Here is a 21531-nt window from a genome sequence, read left to right on the forward strand (position 1 = left end):
GGTCCATTAGTCCTTTGGACTAATCTTTTCCTTGTATCTTTAGTTTTCTTCATCTTCCCTTGCTCCCGAACGGGTGAGATCAATGGAGTATCTTAGATGGCCGCCACTCACAGGCTGTTAAGACCAACGTAGAATGTACAACATTTTCTTCATAAACAATGTTATGCCAATTGAACTAGATGTTCCCCAAGACCGCGGTCCCCACAGACCTCAGCCCAGTAATTAGGTCCCTCAGGGAGTTTGGATTTGTAGAAGAACAGAAATTTATCGTCTCACAGTTCTGGAGGCTAGAATTTCAGGGTGTTGGCCATCCCTTCTGAGGCATCAGAGATGAGAACTGCTGCGTGTCTCTCTCCTACCTTCTAGTGATTGCTGAAATCGTTGGCATTCCTTTGCTGCTTGTAGATGAATCTGCACGTGGCGTCTTCCCTTGTGTGTGATCATGATTTCCTGTCTGTTCTCCCCTCTTATAAGACACCACTCAGAAAGGATTAGGACTAGGGCCCACTCTACTCTGGTATGACCTAACAGATAACATCTTCAAAGAAAGACCTTATTTCCCAAAACAAGGTCACATTCACAGGTACAGGGTTAGGATTTCAACACATTTTTTTAAGGGACACAATTCAGTCCATAAAGGGGCATAAGGAAATTGACACAACAGGGGCTTGAAGAGCTTGTGTGTGCTTCTGCTTGCATTCTGCACTTCTGCCATCACCATGAGCAGGACATGCCCTGCCAGCCTTTAATCCCAGCAGAAGGATGAAGGATATGGAGAGCAGGGCTGACCCACCCAGCCAACAACCAGCCAATTCATGCCAATCCATGTGAGTGAGCAACAGCCAATCAGGATTATTGCCCAGCTGAAACCAGTTTAAAACACCACCTACAGACTGCTGAGCAAATACGTGCGTGCTATTTTAAGCTAATGAGTTTTGGGACTGCTTGTTACTCAGCATTACTACAGCACTAGGTAGCTGATACATCCTTCTAATAAGTATTAATAAGCTCTAATCTATAAAATGCTGTTTTTCATTAGCCTGACCTTCCTTCATATTTTGGAAGCAAGCTACAGAGAATGCAAAATAATATATGCCCTGTTCTTACCAATGCCATATCTAAAATGACTACAACATATGGTGGCAACCAATTCAATTTCTTCAATATTAATGGAGTGTATTTAATGTAGTCCAGGTCCCAGAGGCAGAGGGGCAGAGAGGGAGAAGAAGCCTTAAATCTGACCCTGGAAGAGGTCATATGTTTTAATGGTGGTCTACAGCCTAAAATTGCGAAGAATGGGAATTCCAGAACACTGAATTGTGCTCATGTGGAATCTGTACATAGACTAAGAGGCAGCTATTTGAACAGAACAAGGGGATACGGCATGGTTTAAAATAAAAAAAACATGTATGTCAGGGTTGTATCCTTTCACCATACTTATTCAATCTGTATGCTGGGCAAATAATACAAGAAGCTGGATTACATGAAGAAGAATGTGGCATCAGGATTGGAGGAAGACTCATTAACAAACTTCGATACGCAGATGACACAACCTTGCTTGCTGAAAATGAAGAGGAGTTGAAGCACTTACTGAAGAACATCAAAGACTACAGCCTTCAATATCGATTACACCTCAATATAAAGAAAACGAAAATCCTCACAACTGGACCAATAAGCAACATCATGATAACCGGAGAAAAGATTGAAGTTGTCAAGGATTTCATTTTACTTGGATCCAGAATCAACACCCATGGAAACAGCAGTCAAGAAATCTGCATTGGGCCAACCTGCTGCAAAAGGCCTCTTTAAAGTGTTAAAAAGCAAAGATGTCACCTTGAGGACTAATGTGCACCTGATCCAAGCCATGGTATTTTCAACTACCTCATATGCATGCGAAAGCTGCACAATGAATAAGGAAGACTGAAGAAGAATTGATGTCTTCAAATTATGGCGTTGGCGAATATACCATGGACTGCCAGAAGAATGAACAAATACGTCTTGGAAGAACTGCAGACAGAATGCTCCTTAGAAGCGAGGATGGCAAGACTTCATCTCCCATATTTTGGACATGTTATCATGAGGGACCCGCCCCTGGAGAAGGACATCATGCTTGGTAAAGCAGAGGGTCAGCGAAAAAGAGGATGACTCTAAACGAGATAGATTGACACAGCGGCTGCAAAAGTGGGCTCAAACAGGAATGATAGTGAGGATGGCGCAGGACCAGGCGGTGTTTCATTCTGTTGTTCATAGGGTCATTATGAGTCGAAACTGACTCAATGGCACCTAACATACAAAAACACAGTCCATGCTCCACCATCCAACTGTCAGTATGTCATACTGTGGTGGCTGGCATGTTGCTGTGATGCTGAAAGCTATGCCACCGCTATTTCAAATACAAGCAGGGTCACCCGTGATGTACAGGTTTCAGCAGCACTTCCAGACTAAGACAGACTAGGAAGAAATGCCTGGAGACCTACTTCCAAAAATCAACCAATGAAGACCCTATGGATGACAACAAAACATTGTCCCATATAGTTCTGGAAGACGAGCCCATGAGGTTGGAAGGGACTCAACACACACAATGACCACAAAAAGGGACTCGATCACATCCACGATCGTGAAGATGGTGCAGAACTGGGCAACATTTTGTTCTGTTGTCCATGCGGGGCAACACAGATAAGCAATGACATCTATGCTCCAGGGAAGGAGGGAGGTGTGGTAGGCAGACTCTAGGGTGGCCCCTGTGATTCCTGCCTCCTGGTGGTTATGTCCTTGTGGGATCTCTTTCTCTTAAGCAGGCCCTGTGACTTGCTTCTGACCAATAGAATATGGCAGAAGTGATGAGATGTCACTTCTGTGATTACATTACAGAGTCTTGAAAGGAAACGCTCTCCCTTGCTGGCCTTGAAGAAGCTAGTTGCCATGCTGTGAGCTCTTCTATGGAGAGGGACACATGACCAGGAACTGAGGTGGCCTTTAGACGACAGGTAGCAAGAAACTGAGGCCCTCAGTCCAACAGCCTGCAAGGGATTGAATGCTGTCAACCACATGCACTTGGAAGTGGACCCTCCCCAGTTGCGCCTCGGATGAGACCACAGTACCAGATGACACCTTGATTTCAGTCTTCTGAGTCCTGAAGCAGAGGATCCAGAAACCATGAGATAATAAATAAATGTGTGTTCTTTTAAGTCTCTAAATTTGTACTTAACACAGGAGGCTAGAGGAGGTGAGGGAAAGTTATCAGAAACAAGGAACAAGTGGAGTTTAGGCTCCCCAGATATCAGGAGATGATTGCAGGGAATTGAAAAGCTGTGGTTTTGCAAAGTCATGACCAGTCTTTGGGTTCCTCTGGGCCTTTGCACATGCTCTCCATTCTGCCTGGCATGTTCTTCAGCCCACCATCTATCTTCTATCCACCTTACATGGTTCAGCTTTACTGTCACTTTCTTAGAGACGCCTTCCCCAACCCCATCTCCTCAAGGGTCCCCCATTCTATGCTCTCATAGCACATTGCTCAATTTCTTTCATTTTCCTTAAAAATTATAATTCACTGTAGTCAAGACATTCATTGGCATATTTGTTTGAGTTTCAGCAGAAGGCAGGAGAGCACTGTGATTAATGGCATCAGGTTGAGTTTGCATCCGGGGTCCATCATTTATTAGCTCTGTGACCTTGGCCAAATCATTTCTTCCTCTCTCTGAACCTCAATGCCCTCATCTGTCAATGAGAGATAACCGTGGAACCTATCACAAAGATTTGTGAGGATCCAAGGAGGTTACGCATGCATTTAAAAGAAGCCCGGCTGGTGCAACGGGTAAGCGCTTGGCTGCTAACCGAAAGGTTGGTGGTTTGACCCCACCCAGTGGCTCTGTGGGAGAAAGACCTGGTGATCTGCCCCCATAAAGATTACCGCCTACGAAACCCTATGGGCCAGTTCTACTCTGTCACATGGGGTCGCTATGAGTTGGAATTGACCCAATAACAACATGCATTTGAAGTGCCTCAACCAAAACACCAGACCTGTTGCTGTCGAGTCAATTCAGACACATAGCAACCTTATAAGACAGAGTAGAACTGCCCCATAAGGTTTCCAAGGAGCAGCTGCTGGATTCAAACTTCCAACCTTTTGGTTAGCAGCCGTTGCTCTTAACCACTGCGCCACCAGGGCTCCTTGAAGTGTCTAGCACATGGTAGTTATTAATATCTGTCTCCTTTGCAAGGCGGTAAGCTCTTTAGCAGCAAAAGCTGTATCATTTGGCTCATGACTCTGTTCCCCAGTGCCCAGCACAGGACCCGCCACTCAAATGTATAGGAATGGTGCATGCTCCCACTTTGTTGGATGTCTGAAAATACTGCATGTTGCCACCAGGCCACTGGTGGGCTCTGACCCTTCTCAGCCGCCTTTCCATGGGGCTGTGGTGCAGCCCTTCTTCCATGTGCATTCCGTCCAGAGGAATCATCAGCTTGGATACTTACAAAGGGAACAGTGCTTTCCTGGCAGATGTCGCATGAAGGGTCTCGGTGGGGATGGGGGCAGGCCACTGGCTGCGCCTCCATGTTGCGAGCAAAAGGAAATGAGACTTTCTGTTTCAACATTAGCAAAGTCAGGGCAGACAGACAGGGAGGCACCAGAGAGAGAATAAAGACCAACTCACCCCTGTCTCGTAAATGGGGTTGTCAAACTCGGTTTCGACCGTGATCTGGCTGTAGGGGTGTGAGTACATCAGGGGCAGGCGGAGGTTGGAGTAATAGCGGCATCTGCAGAGATGACAGGAAGAGAGGAGTTACTTCTCCCCAACTGGAAGATACGTTATAATACTGAGCATTGTCGTCTCTGCTAATGACAATGAGGATGTGTGGAACAGCCTCTGGCAGACAAAGATCCGGGTAGGGGAAAAGCTGAAATCATAATTGCTCTCAACTTCTAACCCAGTGATGACTGAAGCCTCAGTACTTCCCCTTACTGAGAGAGGGTGGAGCTTTATTCATTTTCACCTGTGGGGTGATTCAAATCCCTATTTAGTGCAACAACAACAATGAGCATTTATCGAGCACCTACTATATGCCCTGTCACCTCCTCAGGGCAGCCTTCCCTGACTGCCCTATTTAAAGGCAGATCCTCTGTTACTCACCACACCCTATCTCCTTCCTTCACTGTGTTTATCTTAGCGTGTTATAACTTATTTGTGTGCTTTCTCTCTCTTCCACTAGTGTGAGCTCCATGAGGCCAGGAACAATTTACATTAGGCACATGCCTGCCTCAGGGCCTTAGTGTATGCTGTTCTCTCTGCCCACTCCTCTTCTCCCAGATATCTGCATAATTTACTCCTTTATCACTTTTGAGTCCTAGCACAAATGTCATTTCTCAGTGGGGCCTCCTCTGCCTACTCTGTCTAAAATCCACTGCCCCCTTTACCCAGAGCTCTTTGTCTCTCTTACCAGCTTTATTTTTCTCCCTGCATTTATCATTTTCCAACATACTACATATGGGGGAAGTGATGGTTCAATGGTAGAATTCATGCCTTCCATGCAGAAGACCTGGGTTCAATTCCCGGCCAATGCACCTCATGCACAGCCACTACTCATCCGTCAGCAGAGGCCTGCATGTTGCTATGATGCTGATTAGGTTTCAGCAGAGCTTCCAGACTAAGACTAGGAAGAAAGGCCTGGTGATCTGCTTCTGAAAGTCAGCCTATAAAAACTCAGTGGATCGCAATGGTCCAATGGGCAGTATCTCCTTCTATTGTGCATGGAGTCGCCACAAGTCGGGGGCTGACTCACTAGCAGGTAGCAACACCAACAACATACTACCTAATTTCTCTTCTATACTTTGCTTATTGTTTATCCTCCCTTATTAGAACCTGAACCCCATGACAACAAATATTTCCTTCTATTTTGTTTATAGAGATGTCCCCAGAGCCCACCAAAGTGCCTGGTACTTATTGTTGTTGTTAGGTGTTGTCGAGTCACTTCCGACTCATAGCGACCCTCTGTACAACAGAACGAAACACTGCCCAGTCCTGCGCCATCCTCACAACTGTTGTTATGCTTGAGCCCATTGTTGCAGCCACTATGTCAATCCATCTCTTTGAGAGTCTCCCTCTTTTTTGCTGACCCTCCACTTCACCAAGCATGATGTCCTTCTCCAGGGACTTATCCCTCCTGGTAACATGTCCAAAGTATGTGATACGAAACCTCGCTATCCACGCTTCTGAGAAGCATTCTGGTTGTATTTCTTCCAAGACAGATTTGTTCATTCTTTTGGCAGTCCATGGTATTCTTCACCAACACCATAATTCAAAGGTATCAATTCTTCTTCGCTCTTCCTTATTCATTGCCCAGCTTTTGCATGCATGTGAGGCGAATGAAAACACCATGGCTTCGATCAGGCTCACGTTAGTCCTGAAAGTGACATTTTCGCTTTTTAACACTTTAAAGAGGTCTTTTGCAGAAGATTTGCCCTGTGCAATACGTTGTTTGGTTCCTTGATGGCCGCTTCCATGGCCATTGGTTGTGGAGCCAAGTAAAATGAAATCCTTGACAACTTCAATATTTTCTCTGTTTATCATGATGTTGCTTATTGGTCCGGTTTTGAGGATTTTTGTTTTCTTTATGTTGAGGTGTAATCCATACTGAAGGCTGTGGTCTTTGGTCTTCATCAGCAAGCACTTCAAGTCCTCTTCACTTTAAGCAAGCAAGGTTGTGTCATCTGCATAATGCAGGTCGTTAATGAGTCTTCTTCCAAATCTGATGCCCCATTCTTCTTCATGTAGTCCAGCTTCTCGGATTATTTGCTCAGTATACAGATTGAATAACCATGGTGAAGGATACAACCCTCATGCACACCTTTCCTGACTTTAAACCATGCAGTATCCCCTTGCTCTGTTCGAACAACTGCCTCTTGATCTATGTATAGGTTCCTCAGGAGCACAGTTAAGCGTTCTGGAACTCTCATTCTTCACAATGTTATCCATAATTTGTTATGACCTACACAGTCGAATGCTTTTGCATAGTCAATAAAACACAGATAAACATGTTTCTGGTATTCTCTGCTTTCAGCCAGGATCCATCTGACATCAGCAATGATATCCCTGGTTCCACACCCTCTTCTGAATCCTGCTTGAATTTCTGGCAGTTCCCTGTCAACGTACGGCTGCAACCACTTTTCAATGATCTTCAGCAAAATTTTACTTGCGTGCGAATTTAATGATATTGTTCAATAATTTCTGCATTCGGCTGGATCACCTTTCTTTGGAATAGGCATAAATATGGATCTCTTCCAGTCGGTTGGCGAGGTAGCTGTCTTCCAAATTTCTTTGCATGGACAAGTGAGCACTTCCAGCGCTGCACTCGTTTGTTGAAACATCTTAATTGGTATTCCATCAATTCATGAAGCCTTGTTTTTCGCCAATGCCTTCAGTGCAGCTTGGACTTCTTCCTTCAGTATCATTGGTTCTTGAACATATGCTGCCTCCTGAAATGGCTGAACATCGATCAATTCTTTTTGGTACACTGATTCTGTGTATTCCTTTCATCTTCTTTTGATGCTTCCTGCGTCGTACAGTATTTTGCCCGTAGAATCCTTCAAAATTGCAACTTGAGGCTTGAATTTTTTCTTCAGTTCTTTAAGCTTGAGAAATGCTAAGTGTGTTCTTCCCGTTTGGTTTTCTAACTCCAGGTCTGTGCACATGTCATTATAACACTTTACTTTGTCGTCTTGAGCCGCCCTTTGAAATCTTCTGTTCAGCTCTTTTGCTTCATCGTTTCTTTTGGTCGCTTTAGCTACTTGATGTTCAAGAGCAAGTTTCAGAGTCTCTTCTGACATTCATTTTGGATTTTGGTCTTTTCTTTCTTTCCTGTCTTTTTAATGACCTCTTGCTTTTTTCATGTATAATGTCCTTGATGTCATTCCACAGCTCGTCTGGTCATTAGTGTTGAATGTGTCAAATCTATTCTTGAGATAGTCTCTAAATTCAAGTGGGATATACTCAAGGTCATACTTTGGCTCTTGTGGACTTGTTCTAATTTTCTCCAGCTTCAACTTGAACTTGCATATTAGCAATAGATGGTCTGTTCCATAGTCGGCCCTGGCCTTGTTCTGGTACTTCCCTGGCACTTATTAGGTACTCAGTAATTATGAATTTGAACAAATTAGTGAATACCCTAACATAGTTTAATATCTTCTTCATTAAATGCCAGTTCTATGACCCCCAACACCTGGGACAATGCCTGGTACATACTAGATTGTCAATAGGTATTTGTTGAATAAAGGAGTGCATGAGTGAGTGAATGATGGAATGAATGAGTCCATGTGCCTGCCACCTTGTACTGTCTATCTACCCACTAAACCATAAGCTCCTGAGGTCAGGGACATTGTCTGGGTTGCTCGCTGCTGCAAGCTCAGTCCTACACAGGGGCTTGGTAGGCGCCCAATATAAGTGTTTATCCCGTGAGTTGAGTTGAGTCACAGCATCCATACAATCACACTGTTAGGAGGACTTTCTGCCTGTACATTTCCCATTTGGGCCACCTAAGCAGAGGCCTTGGGCCTGGAACATTCTCTAATAAGGAGGCTGGAAATTGGATCTGTCTGTCTTTCCCAGTCTTTTCTCTTGGTCAGAGAAGCCATCCACCTTGTTCTGGGTACATGGTAACCTCCTCTGTCTCTTGCTCATGCACAAGTACCATACGGCACCTGGTCAACCCCCCTTCTATACATCCACAGTGAGGACAGAGCACCGTCTCCCCTTGGACCATGGCACGAGGGGGTTGCATGCGGAACATCTGCCCCACACCAGCTGTAAGAGGAGACTCGCTGGCCATGGGAGACCAGTGCCCACAGTGAAGCTGATCTCACTCTGCTCTTCTCTATGTGAGTAAAGCGTTATCCCATGCACCGTCAGAGCATGTGGTTTGTGTCTTTTGTTGGCGACCTCAAACCTAGGTATGGCACACACTAATGCCACAGTCTCCAAGCTCTGGATGGAGAGACCCTGAGGCTCAGAGAGGTGAACTGCCCAGTCCCCCATTACGCTGACGGCTGAGAGTGTCACAACGCCTCCCCCAGTCCCCGGCGGCCCCTTACCTGGTGATGTAAATGTAGGCTCCTCCCAACAGTAACGAGATGATGAGGACGGGAATGAAGATAGCCAGAGCCATGTTTCCGCCTTCCAGGGATGTCTCAGCTGCCGCTTCTGCTACTAAACACACAAGCTGGTAAGGCCTTTATGTCTCACGTGCTCACCCCACACAGGCACCCACCTTCCCAGTTCTGAACCCACACAAAGGACTGACATCACAGAACCTTAGATGTTGGAGAACCACCTTCACAGAGGCAGGGACTTGAGGAAATGTTGCTCATCAGAGCCTTAGAAACCTTTGCAAGAGAGCCTGACCCATCCTTGGTTGGGGCGGCCGTAGGGGCTATCCAGAATCACACTGTTTTAACCCTGATCATTGTTGTTGCTGTTAGTTGCCGTTCAGTAGATTCTGACTCATCGTGACCCTGTGTGTGCAGAGTAGAACTGCTCCATAGGGTTTTCAAGGCTGTGACCTTCCAGAAGCAGACTGCCAGGCCTGTCTTCTGAGGTACCTCTGGGTGGGTTCGAACTGCTAAACTTTCAGCTAGTAGTTGGATGCTTAACCATTTGAGCCACCCAGGAGCTCCTAACCCTGACTATACCACACCAATTTTTTTTTTTTTTTTGGAATATTGTTGAAATCCGGTTAAAATCAAATTCAAGGGTAGCCTCGGGGAAAATCCCAAATGTGTTAACTGGGAAGGCAGATTCACAGGACCTTCTATGGAGTGGAGAGGATAGTAACAACTGAGACTCAGGAATGGGGGGCAAGTATGGGCAAGTCTCTGGGTGGTGTAAACGGTTAACACTGCTGACTGAAAGGCTGGAGGTTCGAGTCCACCCAGAGGCACCTTGGAAGAAGCCTGGTGATCGAAAAAAACTAGCCATTGACAACTCTGTGGAGAACAGTTCTACTCTGACACACGTGGGGTCACAGTAAGTCGGAATCAACTCAATGGCGATGGATTTTAGGTATGTCTATGAGTTGGATGGTGCTGTGGGCCACGCTGAAAGGAGTCTTAGTGGTGCAGTGGTTAAAGTGCTCGGATGCTAACAGAAAGGTCAGCAGTTCAAACCTACGATACACTCCACGGGAGAAAGATGTGGCAGTCTGCTTCCATAAAGATTACAGCCTTGGAAACCCTATAGGGCAGTTCTACTCTGTCTTATAGGGTTGCTATGAGTCGGAATTGACTTGATGGCAATGGGTTACAGGGTGGTCCATGCTACCAGGTTTCTAAGCAGAGGTTCCCAAACTTGACTGCTCACTTGGGGAGGGGTGGAGCTTCTTGCATGAAGACTGATGGGCTCCTCCCAGGGCTACTCAATCAGAATGGCCAGGAATGGGCTCTGAGCAGCTGGTCAACTCTTATTACTTTACATCCCGATGATGGTCACCCCAACTCTGAAGACCCAGGTTTGATTCTCAGAGGCCAACCCCCCTGCACATTCTCGTATAGCCCTGTCAGTCTCACCTGGAGGCTCCCACTACCTCTCAATGTTTGGGGCAGCAGCAAGGACTACTACAGCTGTTGGGGCGGGGGGTGGGGGACAGTGACATTTTCCAAGCATGGCTTGAAGAAAGACCACGTATCTTTCCTAGAAGCTTGCTTTCCAGGTTTCCTCTGCCATTCTCCATGGCCACGTCTAATAGCTCGGTTGGACACCAGTCTACAGTCCATTAACCTCTACTCTACGGGGCCTGAAAAGTCAGTCCTAACATCCATAATAAATACATTTGAGATGTTCTCATGGTTCATCGGTTGGCAAAAGGCAGAAAAAGGACGGCCTGATTAAAGAGTAACACCTATACGTGCAGAAACTCTATGCATGACACCTCTATTTTCCAAATGGAGTGACTGATACATGCCTCTCCCTCACACTTATATATTTCTTTAATTTTAATTTTTTATTTTTGTTTATTGTTGCAGTTTAAGTGAAAGTTTACGTTTCAAGTTAGTTTCTCATACAAAAACTTATAAATACAGACTTAATGGTCTGACTGAGACTGGAGGAACCCCAGAAAGCTCGGCCCCCGGATTCTCTATCAGCTGAGAACTAAAACAATTTCCAAGGCCAACTCTTCAGACAAAGATTGGACTGGACTGTGGGACATAAAATGATACTCGTGAAGAGTGTGCTTCTTAGCTCAAGTAGATACATGAGACTAAATGGGCAGATTCTGCCTGGAGGTGAGTTGAGAAGGCAGAGAGGGTCAGAAGCTGGTTGAATGGACACGGGAAATCAGGGGTGGAAAGGAGGAGTGTTCTGTCACAGTATAGGGAGAGCAATTAGGGTCACATAACAATGTATGTATAAAGTTTTGTATAAGAGACTAACTTGAAATGTAAACTTACACTTAAATTACAACAATAAACAAAAAATAAATAGAAAAGTAAAAAGAAGTACAATAAAAAAAGACTGATTAAAAAAATAGAAAAAAACCCACAAAACTTTATACATACATTGTTATGTGACCCTAATTGCTCTCCCTGTACTGTGACAGCACACTCCTCCTTTCCACCCCTGATTTCCCGTGTCCATTCAACCAGCTCCTGACCTTCTCTGCCTTCTCATCTCACCTCTGGACAGAAGCTGCCCGTTTAATCTCATGTATCTGCTTGAGCTAAGAAGCACCCTCTTCACAAGTATCATTTTATGTCTCACAGTCCAGTCCAATCTTTGTCTGAAGCGTTGGACTTGGGAATTGTTTTAGTTCTGGGTTGACAGAGAGTCCAGGGGCCATGTTTTCTGGGGTTCCTCCAGTCTCAGTCAGACTATTATGTCTGGTCTTTTTACTAGAATTTGAGTTTTGCATGCAACCTTTCTCCTGCTCCATCAGGGACTCTCTGTTGTCACACTTACATTTGAGCACGGGCTCCACCTGCTAGGACTAAAATGCTGTCTGTTGCAAAGAACAGCAACCAATGAAATGCAATTCACATAGCCCCAGATTCAAGTGAACTATTTACTGTCAGAAATCTAAATATAGGTCCAGAAATAATAATAAAAACTGCGTAATTGGTTGAAAGTTTTTTTTTTTTGAAAGAATGTATATTTTTTTCTGTTACCACAGTTGCGGCAAGTGGTTTTATATCAAATTTAAAGAAACTTGTACAGAATAGGGCCATCGGTGGGTCAGTGGCCGAATTATCACCTTCTGTGCGGGGTGGTACAGTGCTTAAGAGCTGGGCTGTTAACCAGAAAGTCAGCAGTTTGAATCCACCAGGCGCTCCTTGGAAACCCTATGGGGCAGTTCTACTCTGTCCTACAGGGGCACTATGAGTCAGAATCAACTTGACGGCAGTGGGTTTGGTTTTTGTTTTTTTGGTATGCAGGAGAACCAGGTTCGATTCCTGGCCAATTCACTCATGTGCAGCCACCACCCATCTATCAGTGGAGGCTTGTGTGTTGAACTTCCAGATTAAGACAGACTACGAAGAAAGGCCTGGCGATCTACTTCCAAAAGTCTGCCAACGAAAACCCTCTGGATCACACCAGTTTGATCTGAAACTGATCACAGGATAGCGCAGGACCAGGCAGTGTTCTGTTCCGTTGCGCGTGGGAGCCGCCATGAGTCGGGGCTGACTCCATGGCAGCTAACAACAACACAGAATGCAGGAGGTCTTATCCGTGAGAAGGGCTGGAAAAGGAAGGAACCACAAAATGGAAAAAAAGAACAAAAGCAAAATCCTGGATAGCTTTTAAGATCTGTTTCACATTAATAAACTTTACTTGGGAATTCTTAATAAAAGAGAACAGAAAACAAGGAGAGGGGCAGGGACAGGTATGCTGGGGAAGAAGAGACCAAGGGGGAAAGAGAACAGACAGCATCCCCAGTTAAAGGTTTCCATTGAGTCGATTCTGACTCATGGCGACCCCATGTGCTAAAGAGTAGAACTGAGCTCCATAAGGTTTTCAAGGCTGTGACCTTTCAGAAGCGGATCACCAGCCCTTTCTTCAGAGACACTTCTGGGTGGGTTCTAACCTCCAACCTTTGGTTAACAGTTGAGTGCTTAACCGTTTGTGCCACCCAGGGACTCCCTTCTAAAACCAGGAGTGTGCTCAGGATGAAAGGCAAAGCTTCACTAGCTTTATTTTCTCCCAAATAACACCGGGCAAAACTTTTCCAATAGAGTTATGCCTTCTTAAGCGTATAGATTGTCAAACGTTACCTCACCGGCATGGAGAGGACCGAAGTCAAATCCCTTTCAGGCCGTATTTAGGATGCTAAGCTGAAAATCCAATACATGTTTCTTTACAATATCATTTGTTTTGAAATGATCACCAGCCGTGTGAAGGTCTAAGCCACTGGATAAAGATATCCAAAGACCTGCCCTTATTTTTCATTATCAGCTTGATTTATTGGATTGCTTCATTATGGGACTTACCTTCTAAAGCATGTTCGAAGCTGTCTTGATTAACTGCAAGAGAAATCAAGAATCACCGGTCAATGTCAAATGCATTCAAAGCCAAAATGTATGTAAAGCCAAAAAAATTAGTAGCAAAAGCCCATGCTACACTTTTCTGAGGCTATTGGTATGTTTTTACTTAGCTTTTCTACTATAATCAGTGGAAATGCCTGGGCATATTTCCTTCCCAAGTTCCAGGGATTAGATATGCAAACAACAATAACACCTAATCATTACTGAACCATCACCATGTGTCAGATATTCTGCAAGAGCTTCGTATACATTTGCCCATTTAATCCTCACAATTCTGTTAAGCTGATACTACTATTATCCCCATTTTACAAACGAGCAACTAGAGGTTCAGAGAAATAAAGTGACCTGTCTTAGATTACACAGCTTCTAGGTGATGGAGGCAGGACTTAACCTGGGACTGTTTGACTTTCTCTAGCTTCTGCTCTTAACTATTTAGCTATGTTCTTTTTGTCAGGAAGTTGGTGGTTCAGTGGTAGAATTCTTGCCTTCCATGCAGGAGACCCGGGTTCAATTCCTGGCCAATGCACCTCATGCACAGCCACTACTCATCTGTCAGTGGAGGCTTGTCTGTTGCTGTGATGCTGAACAGGTTTCAGCAGAGCTTCCAGACTAGGATGGACTAGGAAGAAAGGCCTGGTGATCTACTTCTGAAAAGGAGCCAGTGAAAATCTTATGGATCACAACGGTCATATCCACAACTGATCATGGGGATGGTGCAGGACTGGGCAGCATTTTGTTCCGTTTTGCACAGGGTCACCAGGAGTCAGGGGCAGACTGACGGCAGCTCTGTCTCTGCAATATCTTTAGCGGATTGCCTGAGATGCATTACACTCTGCTTTAATGCTTATTCAGTAATAGAGCTGTTTTCTTTCCCTTCTACTTTCATGGAGAGGTTTTCTGTGCTGACAGGAGATTTTGTTTTTAATTATATTTCCCTAACGATACCTAGGAGTGGAATTGCGGGCCGAGGAAAGTACTTTTTTTCTTTTTCTTTTTTTTCATTGTACTTCAGTTGAAGGTTTACAGAACAAATAGTTTCTCATTAAACAGTTAGTACACATATTGTTTTATGACAATGGTTAACAACCCCATGACATGTCAACACTGCCCCTTCTCAATCTTGGGTTCCCTATTACCAGCTTTCCTGTCCCCTCCTGCCTTCTAGTCCTTGTCCCTGGACTGCTGTGCCCCATTAGTCTCCTTTTGTTTTATGGGGCTGTCTAATCTTTGGCTGAACAGTGAACCTCAGGAGTGGCTTCATTACTGAGTTAAAAGGGTGTCTGGGGGCCATACTCTCGGGGTGTCTCCAGTCTCTGTCAGGCCAGTAAGTCTGGTCTTTTTTTGTGAGTTAGAATTTTGTTCTACATTTTTCTCCAGTGCTGTCTGGGACCCTCTGTTGTGATCCTGGTTAGAGCAGTGAGTGGTGGTAGCCAGGCGCCATCTAGTTGGACTGGACTCAGTCTGGTGGAGGCCGTGGTAGTTGTGGTCCATTAGTCCTTTGGACTAACCTTTAAGGAAAGTATTTTTTTAAGTCTTAAAGCTGGGATTCATGAATAAGGGGCTTGGTGGGCCACTGAAGTTACATAGAAATGTAAAACTGTAGGCTCCTCCACCCTAGGGGAGAGAATTCAGAGCTTTTTGGTGGATTCTCAAAGAGGTACATAACTCTCCAAAAGGCTAAGTTCGATTGGCCTAAAGCATTGGATATTATGATTAATTATATACCTTAAAGGCCAGGTAAGTGGATCCACATTTAACTTGGTGTGCTGCAACTTAACTTCAATGATGAATATGTCACTGATTCTAAGACACAGTTTTTGCCCTTTTTACCATCTCTGCGATGGGGTGGGGAGTGTCTTACAATCAATGGTGTGTTATATTTTCTGCCACCGGGTGGTGCTCACGAGTCCTGTGCGTGCACAGATACCAGGAGCAGGTGCAACAGCGCTTGCAGAGTGGGTGGGGACTCCTTGGGAGAACACCCCAGGGGCCACGGTGGAGCCCTCTTAACCCTTGGGAATAGTACTGCTTACAGGGTTGTTATTAGCTGCCATTGAGTCGGCCCCTAACTCATGGCAATCCCATGCACAATGGAAGGAAATGCTGCCTGGTCCTGCACCATCTCTGTGATCGGTTACGGATCAGACCACTGTGCTTCATAGGGTTTTTCACTGACTGATTTTTTTCAAAAAGTAGATTGCCAGGCCTTTCTTCCTAGTCCTTCTTAGTCTGGGAGCTCCACTGAAACCTGTTCAGCATCACAGCAACACGCAAGCCTCCACTGACAGATGGGTGGTAACTGTACATGAGATGCATTGGCTGGGAATTGAACCCGGGTGTCCTGCATGGGAAGTAAAAATTGTGCTACTGAACCACTACTCCCTTATAGAAGAGACATAGTAAGTGGGACATGCTTAAGCTGTGTCCTTGAAACAAGAGTTAAAAGCAGGCTGGCTCTCAGCGCGAAGGAGAGGCAAGAGAGGAGCCTAGGGTACAAAGATTAAGGAGACCCTCCATTTGCAGACTGACCCTGCAGGTACACGACTCTGGCTCCTTAAATTTTACGTTCTGGATGCTTCTCTTCCCTCATCCTACTCCCAGCTCTACATAACTGTAAGAGCTCAGCACTCAAGTCTTTCAGGTCTTTTATGGATTCTTTTGGGAAATCCTGCTTCTCCAGTGCCTTTCATGGCACAGGGGCAACAATGATTGGAAAAATAGGACACTGAAGACCGAGTCAAAACATGATTCAAGGTGTCAGATTCCACACGTGGGGAAGTTTAAGGAACACCAGAGCCAATTTCTTTTGCTTATATTTTCATTGCAGTGTTTTCGTAAGAGTGGCATATGATAGACGTCTGTTGGAAAGAGCTTTTACTAAATAAAAACTCTGAGCAATGAGAAAGTATTGTGTCATGATTTAATTGGCTGCATTTTTTTTTCCTTTCTCAACAGTGCATAAAATAATGGTGGCATCTTAGATTTAATGAAACATGGCAGCCTAGGTCTTACGTAAAAGGAGCCCTGGTGGCACAATGCTTAAGCACTCAGCTGCTAACCAAATGGTCCACGATTTGAACCCACGAGCTGCTCTGTGAGAGACAAGACCTGGCAATCTGCTCCCACAAAGATTACAGCCCAGGAAATCCTACAGGGCAGCTCTACTCTGTCTTACAGTGTCGCTGTGAGCTGGAATCAACTCAACGGCACACAGCAACGGCTCTTTGGTGGCACAAAGGTTTGTGCTTGACTGCCAACCCTAAAGGTTGGCAGTTCGAACCCACCCAGCAGCTCTGCGGAAGAAAAGGCTTGGCAATCTGCTTCTGTTAAGATTACAGCCAAGAAAACCCTATGGAGCAGTTCTACTTTGTAACACATGGGGTCGCCATGAGTTGAAATCGACTTGGTGGCAATTAACAACAACAGCTCTTCAGAATGAGTGCAGAATCTCTGCAAGCTAGTCCCGGTATCTCCTGGTCCCTCAGTGCTGGGATTGTGAGTAGGTTTCACTGTGAGAAGGTTTCTTTACCTTTGCAAACAGGCAGGGGTCCGTTCCAGTGGGACGGCTGTCCTAGGATACAGCGGATGGTCACTTCGCCCATGAGCTCGAAGCCTTCGTAACACATGAAGGTCAGGGACTCTCCTGGCAGGTAGAGTCGCTTGTACAGGATTTGGTACCCGTTTTCAGGCAACCCTGGGTTGTCACAAGCCAGAGACTCCTCGGCTGAAATGAAAGCCAAAAGGAGCTTGGATGAGAGGCTGCGAATCTTTGGGGGCTCCTACAAGGTTCCTAGGAGCCCTGGTGGCACAGTGGTTAAAGTGCTCAGCTGCTAACCAAAAGGTCAGCAGTTCGAACCCACCAGGTGCTCTGCGGGAGAAAGATGTGGCAGTCTGCTTCCGTAAAGATTTACAGCCTTGGAAACCCTTTGGGGAAGTTCTACTCTGTCCTATAGGATCACTATGAGTTGGAATCAACTTGATAGCAATGGGTTTGACTTTTACTATCAGGTCCCTGGGTGGCGAAAACCGTTTGTGCTCAGGTAGTAACCAAGAGGTTGGTAGTTCGAACCCATCAAGCGGCACTGTGGAAGAAAGGCCTGTCCATCTGCTTCCGTGGAGCAGTTCTACTCTCTAACACGTGAGGTCGCCATGAGTCGGAATTGACTCAATGGCAACTAACAATAATAACACTCAAAGCCTGGAGAGTCGCTCCGGTGATGCCCCAAGATCTGTGTGGTTTGGCTTTGGCCAGCCTCTCCCGTGTCCTCTCTCTCTATCTCACTTCACAGTGAGCTGTTTCCCATTCCTCAAACTCACCCTAGTCTCTCTCACCTCTGGGCACAGGTTACACATGGGCACGGAAGAATGAACTGGGCTGTGGAATCTAACGTTCTGGGTTAAAGTCTGGGTTTGTTAAGCATTAGCTGTGTGATCTCCAACAAGTGACACAACCTCTCTGAGCCTCAGTTTCCTCATCAGTAAAATGGGGATAATAGTAGTAAATATCTCATAGGGATTTGGAGGATTAAATAAGAAGTGGTTATTGTTAGTGGCTGTCGAGTTGATTCTGACTCATGGTGACCCCATGTGTGCAGAGTAGAACTGCTCCGTAAGGTTTTCGTGGCTCTAATCTTAATGAAAGCAGATTGCCAGGATCTTTCTTCTGCAGTACTGTTGGGTGGGTTAGAACCACCAACCTTTAGGTTGGCAGTAGAATGCAAACTGTTTGTGTCACCTAAGGGCCTATCAAATAAAATGTTGTTGTTGTGTGCCATCAAGTTGTTTCTGACTCATAACGACCCTATATGACAGAGTAGAACTTCCCCACAGGGTTTCCTAGGCTGTAATCTTTATGGGAGCAAATCACCAGGTCTTCTCTCCCACGGAGCCACCAGTGGGTTTGAACCATTGACAATTTGGTTAGCAGCCAAGTGCTTAACCATTACACCACAGGGCTCCTTTTGTTAAATAAGATACCAAACCAAAAAACCCAAACCCATTGCTGTTGAGTCAATCCCAACTCATAGTGACCCTATAGGACAGAGCAGAACTACTGCATAGGGTTTCCAAGGCTGTAAATCTTTACTGAAGCAGACTGCCACATCTTTCTCCTGTGGAGCAGCTCATGGGTTTGAACCACTGACCTTCTGGTTAGCAGCGGAGCGCTTCACCACTGGGCCACCAGGGCTCCTTGTTAAATAAGATAATGGGTGTAAAATGCTTAGCACATGCTTAGCCTATAGCAGGTGCTCAATAAATGATGGTGGTGGTATTAAGTTATGAAGTATTCTTCTAGCTTCTCACCTTATACCTCATTTACCCACCCAGCTATCTTTGATGGAGTGATTGGCTATATAGTGTGAGCTGCCCCAAGGAGTGGTCCACATGGCAAGGAACTGAGGGCGACCTCCAGCCAACAGTTTGCAAAGCACTGAATCCTGCTAACAACAATGTGAGCCTAGAGATGGCTCCTTTCATAGTTGAGTCTTCGGATGAGACCCCAGCCCTAGCTGACACCTTGATTGCAGCCTTATGAAAGATGATGAACCAGAGGACCCAGCTAAGCCACACCCAGAGTTCTGATCCTCGGAATCTGTGAGGTGATAAATGTGTGTTGTTTTAAGCTGCTAGGAGGCAATTTATTATGCAGCAATAGATAACTAACAAAGGGGGCATCTCATTTTACCTGTCAAGTACCCAAGTCTGCCTCCAACAGCATGAATTCCCCTGTCCTTGGAACCCTATAGTGTACTTGTATGTCTGTGTGTCATCTCGTCAAAACCCTTTGTAGTGCAAATGGTTAATGCACTCAGCTGCTAACTGAAAGGTTGGAGGTTTGAGTCCATCCAGAGGTGCCTCTGAAGAAAGCCCTGTGGCACAGTGGTTAAGAGCTACGGCTGCTAACCAAAAGGTCGGCAGTTTGACTCCACCACCTGCTCCTTGGAAACCCTATGGGGCAGTTCTGCTCTGTCCTATAGGGTCGTTACGAGTTGGAATCGACTGGATGGCAATGGGGGTTGGTGGTGCTGGGGGGAGCGGAAGAGGACAGTTATCAGGTAATTACAGCCCAGTATGATGCCCCTGGTGGTGTAAACGGTTAACACCTTCTGCTGCTAAACAAAAAGTTGGAAGTTTGAGTCCACCCAGAGGTGCCTCGGAAGAAAGGCCTGGCGACCTACTCCTGAAAAATCAGCCATTGAAAACCCCATGGAGTGCAGCTCTACTCTGACACACACGGGGTCACCAGGAGTGGGAATTGACTCCATGGTAACTTGTGGTGGTGTGATGACATCTGTGATCAGGGCAGCACAGAGAAAAAACTTCTCCTGAGCCAGTCGGGGGTGGGGAAGGTCAGGGAAACGCTGCCTGGAAATCCAGTGCTTTGCTGGGAGAGAAAGAGGGTTCAGGCCTCGGGGAAATGCTGATTGATTCCTGCTAATGATCTGACTCCTGCTGCTCCTCCCTTCCTCTGGGGTGGGAAGCCTCCTCTCCTCCACACCCCACACCAGTGACCCTTAAGAGAAACCAAGTCCAAGTGTATTACCTGCAGAGCAGCAAAGTGACCAGCAGGTGGCAGCAAAACACTGAAAGATTGCCCCACAACATTTTCCTGGAAATTTCTTTGATAAATTAACAGATTAATCAATACAACAAATATTTATTGAGCACCTACTATGTGCCAGAAACTGTCATAGGCCCTGGGAATACAATGATGAGCAATATAAACATGGTCCCTGCCCTCATTGTAACTTAACAATTCCTTCATGTAGGCCACACATACTTCCTGCATGCCAGCCCTGTGCAGAGCAAGATATGAAGTCAACAAAGGATAAATTCTTAGAATTAGTTGTAACGGAGGATATTAACAGCAAGTCTAGGAAGAGGTGAGGGGGAGGACTCCCCAGCCGTTCTTCCCTGTTATGTGTTAAAAACCCATTGCTGTCAAGTCGATTCTGACTCATGGTGACCTCATGTGTGCAGAGTAGAACTGCTCCACGGGGTTTTCAAGGCTGTGATCTTTCAGTAGCAGTTTGCCAGGCCTTTCTTCAGAGGCACCTCTAGATGGGTTCGAATTACCAACCTTTCAGTCAGTAGTTGCATGCTTAACTCTTTGCCCCACCGAGGGACTCCCCCTATCTATTAGAATCACCCTAATTTCTCCAGTGCCCTGACTCCACCCCTTAGGTATTTTAACTTAAGTAGCCCCCGAGAGTATTCTTTTTAAAGTCCCCCAGGTGAGTTTAAAGTTCAACCAGGACTGAGAACCATTGCTTTGGTGTCTTAGCATGGTTTTGAAATTAATCATTTAATAAATTCATTTAAGAAACATTTGAGCATCTGCTCTGTGCCCGGTGGTTTGTATATATTGTTTCTAACTCTTCTCCAAATCAAGAAAGGCGGTAATAATAATACTAGAAGAACCAACACTCAGAGCGTAAGGAGGCCTAGTAGTGCAATGGTTAAGCACTGGGCTACTAACCCAAAGGTTGTCAGTTTGAACCCGCCCAGCAGCATTGTGGGAGAAAGACCTGATGATCAGCTTCTGTAAAGATTACAGTCTAGGAAACCCCATGGGGCAGTTCTACTCTGTCACACGGGGTTGTTATAAGTTGAAGAAACTTAACAGCACTTAACAATAACACAACAGACCAGCTCGCTATGGTTGAATTATAGAATCTGAGGGGTGACTGGCAAAGAGAGAAAGGATCTAGTCATGTTAAAAAAAAAAAAAAATTGCTGTCAAGTTGATTCTGCATCATGGCAAAACCACGTGTTACAGAATAAAACTGAGCTCCATAGGATTTTCTTGACTGTAATCTTAACCGAAGCAGATTGCTAGGCCTTTCTTCCGAGGTGCCGCTGGGTGCCTGCTACGTAAAAAGGCCGGACCAAGACCCCATCCTTAGCCATCCAATCAGCTGAGACATGGCTGGACAATGACATTCAAACTCTGAGGACAGGGCTTCATATTGAAACCAGATCGCCAAAGGTAGGGTTCCTCAACC

The 21531-nt window shown here is 45.5% G+C and overlaps 1 protein-coding gene across 1 annotated transcript in view; it reads right to left on the bottom strand.

Moving 5' to 3' along the window:
* The window catches only part of SEZ6L (seizure related 6 homolog like), a 153872-nt gene that overhangs the window by 61698 nt on the left and 70643 nt on the right, over window positions 1–21531 (bottom strand). The window contains exons 11-14 of the mRNA XM_023741798.1: window positions 17055–17249; window positions 13472–13504; window positions 9086–9197; window positions 4630–4758 (exon numbers count right to left, since the gene is read on the bottom strand). Of these exons, the coding sequence (XP_023597566.1) occupies window positions 4630–4758; window positions 9086–9197; window positions 13472–13504; window positions 17055–17249 (469 nt within the window). The remainder of the gene's footprint in view (window positions 1–4629; window positions 4759–9085; window positions 9198–13471; window positions 13505–17054; window positions 17250–21531) is intronic.

Source organism: Trichechus manatus, unplaced genomic scaffold, assembly GCF_000243295.1.
Source record: "Trichechus manatus latirostris isolate Lorelei unplaced genomic scaffold, TriManLat1.0 scaffold00190, whole genome shotgun sequence".
In the NCBI taxonomy this organism is placed as follows: Eukaryota; Metazoa; Chordata; class Mammalia; order Sirenia; family Trichechidae; genus Trichechus; species Trichechus manatus.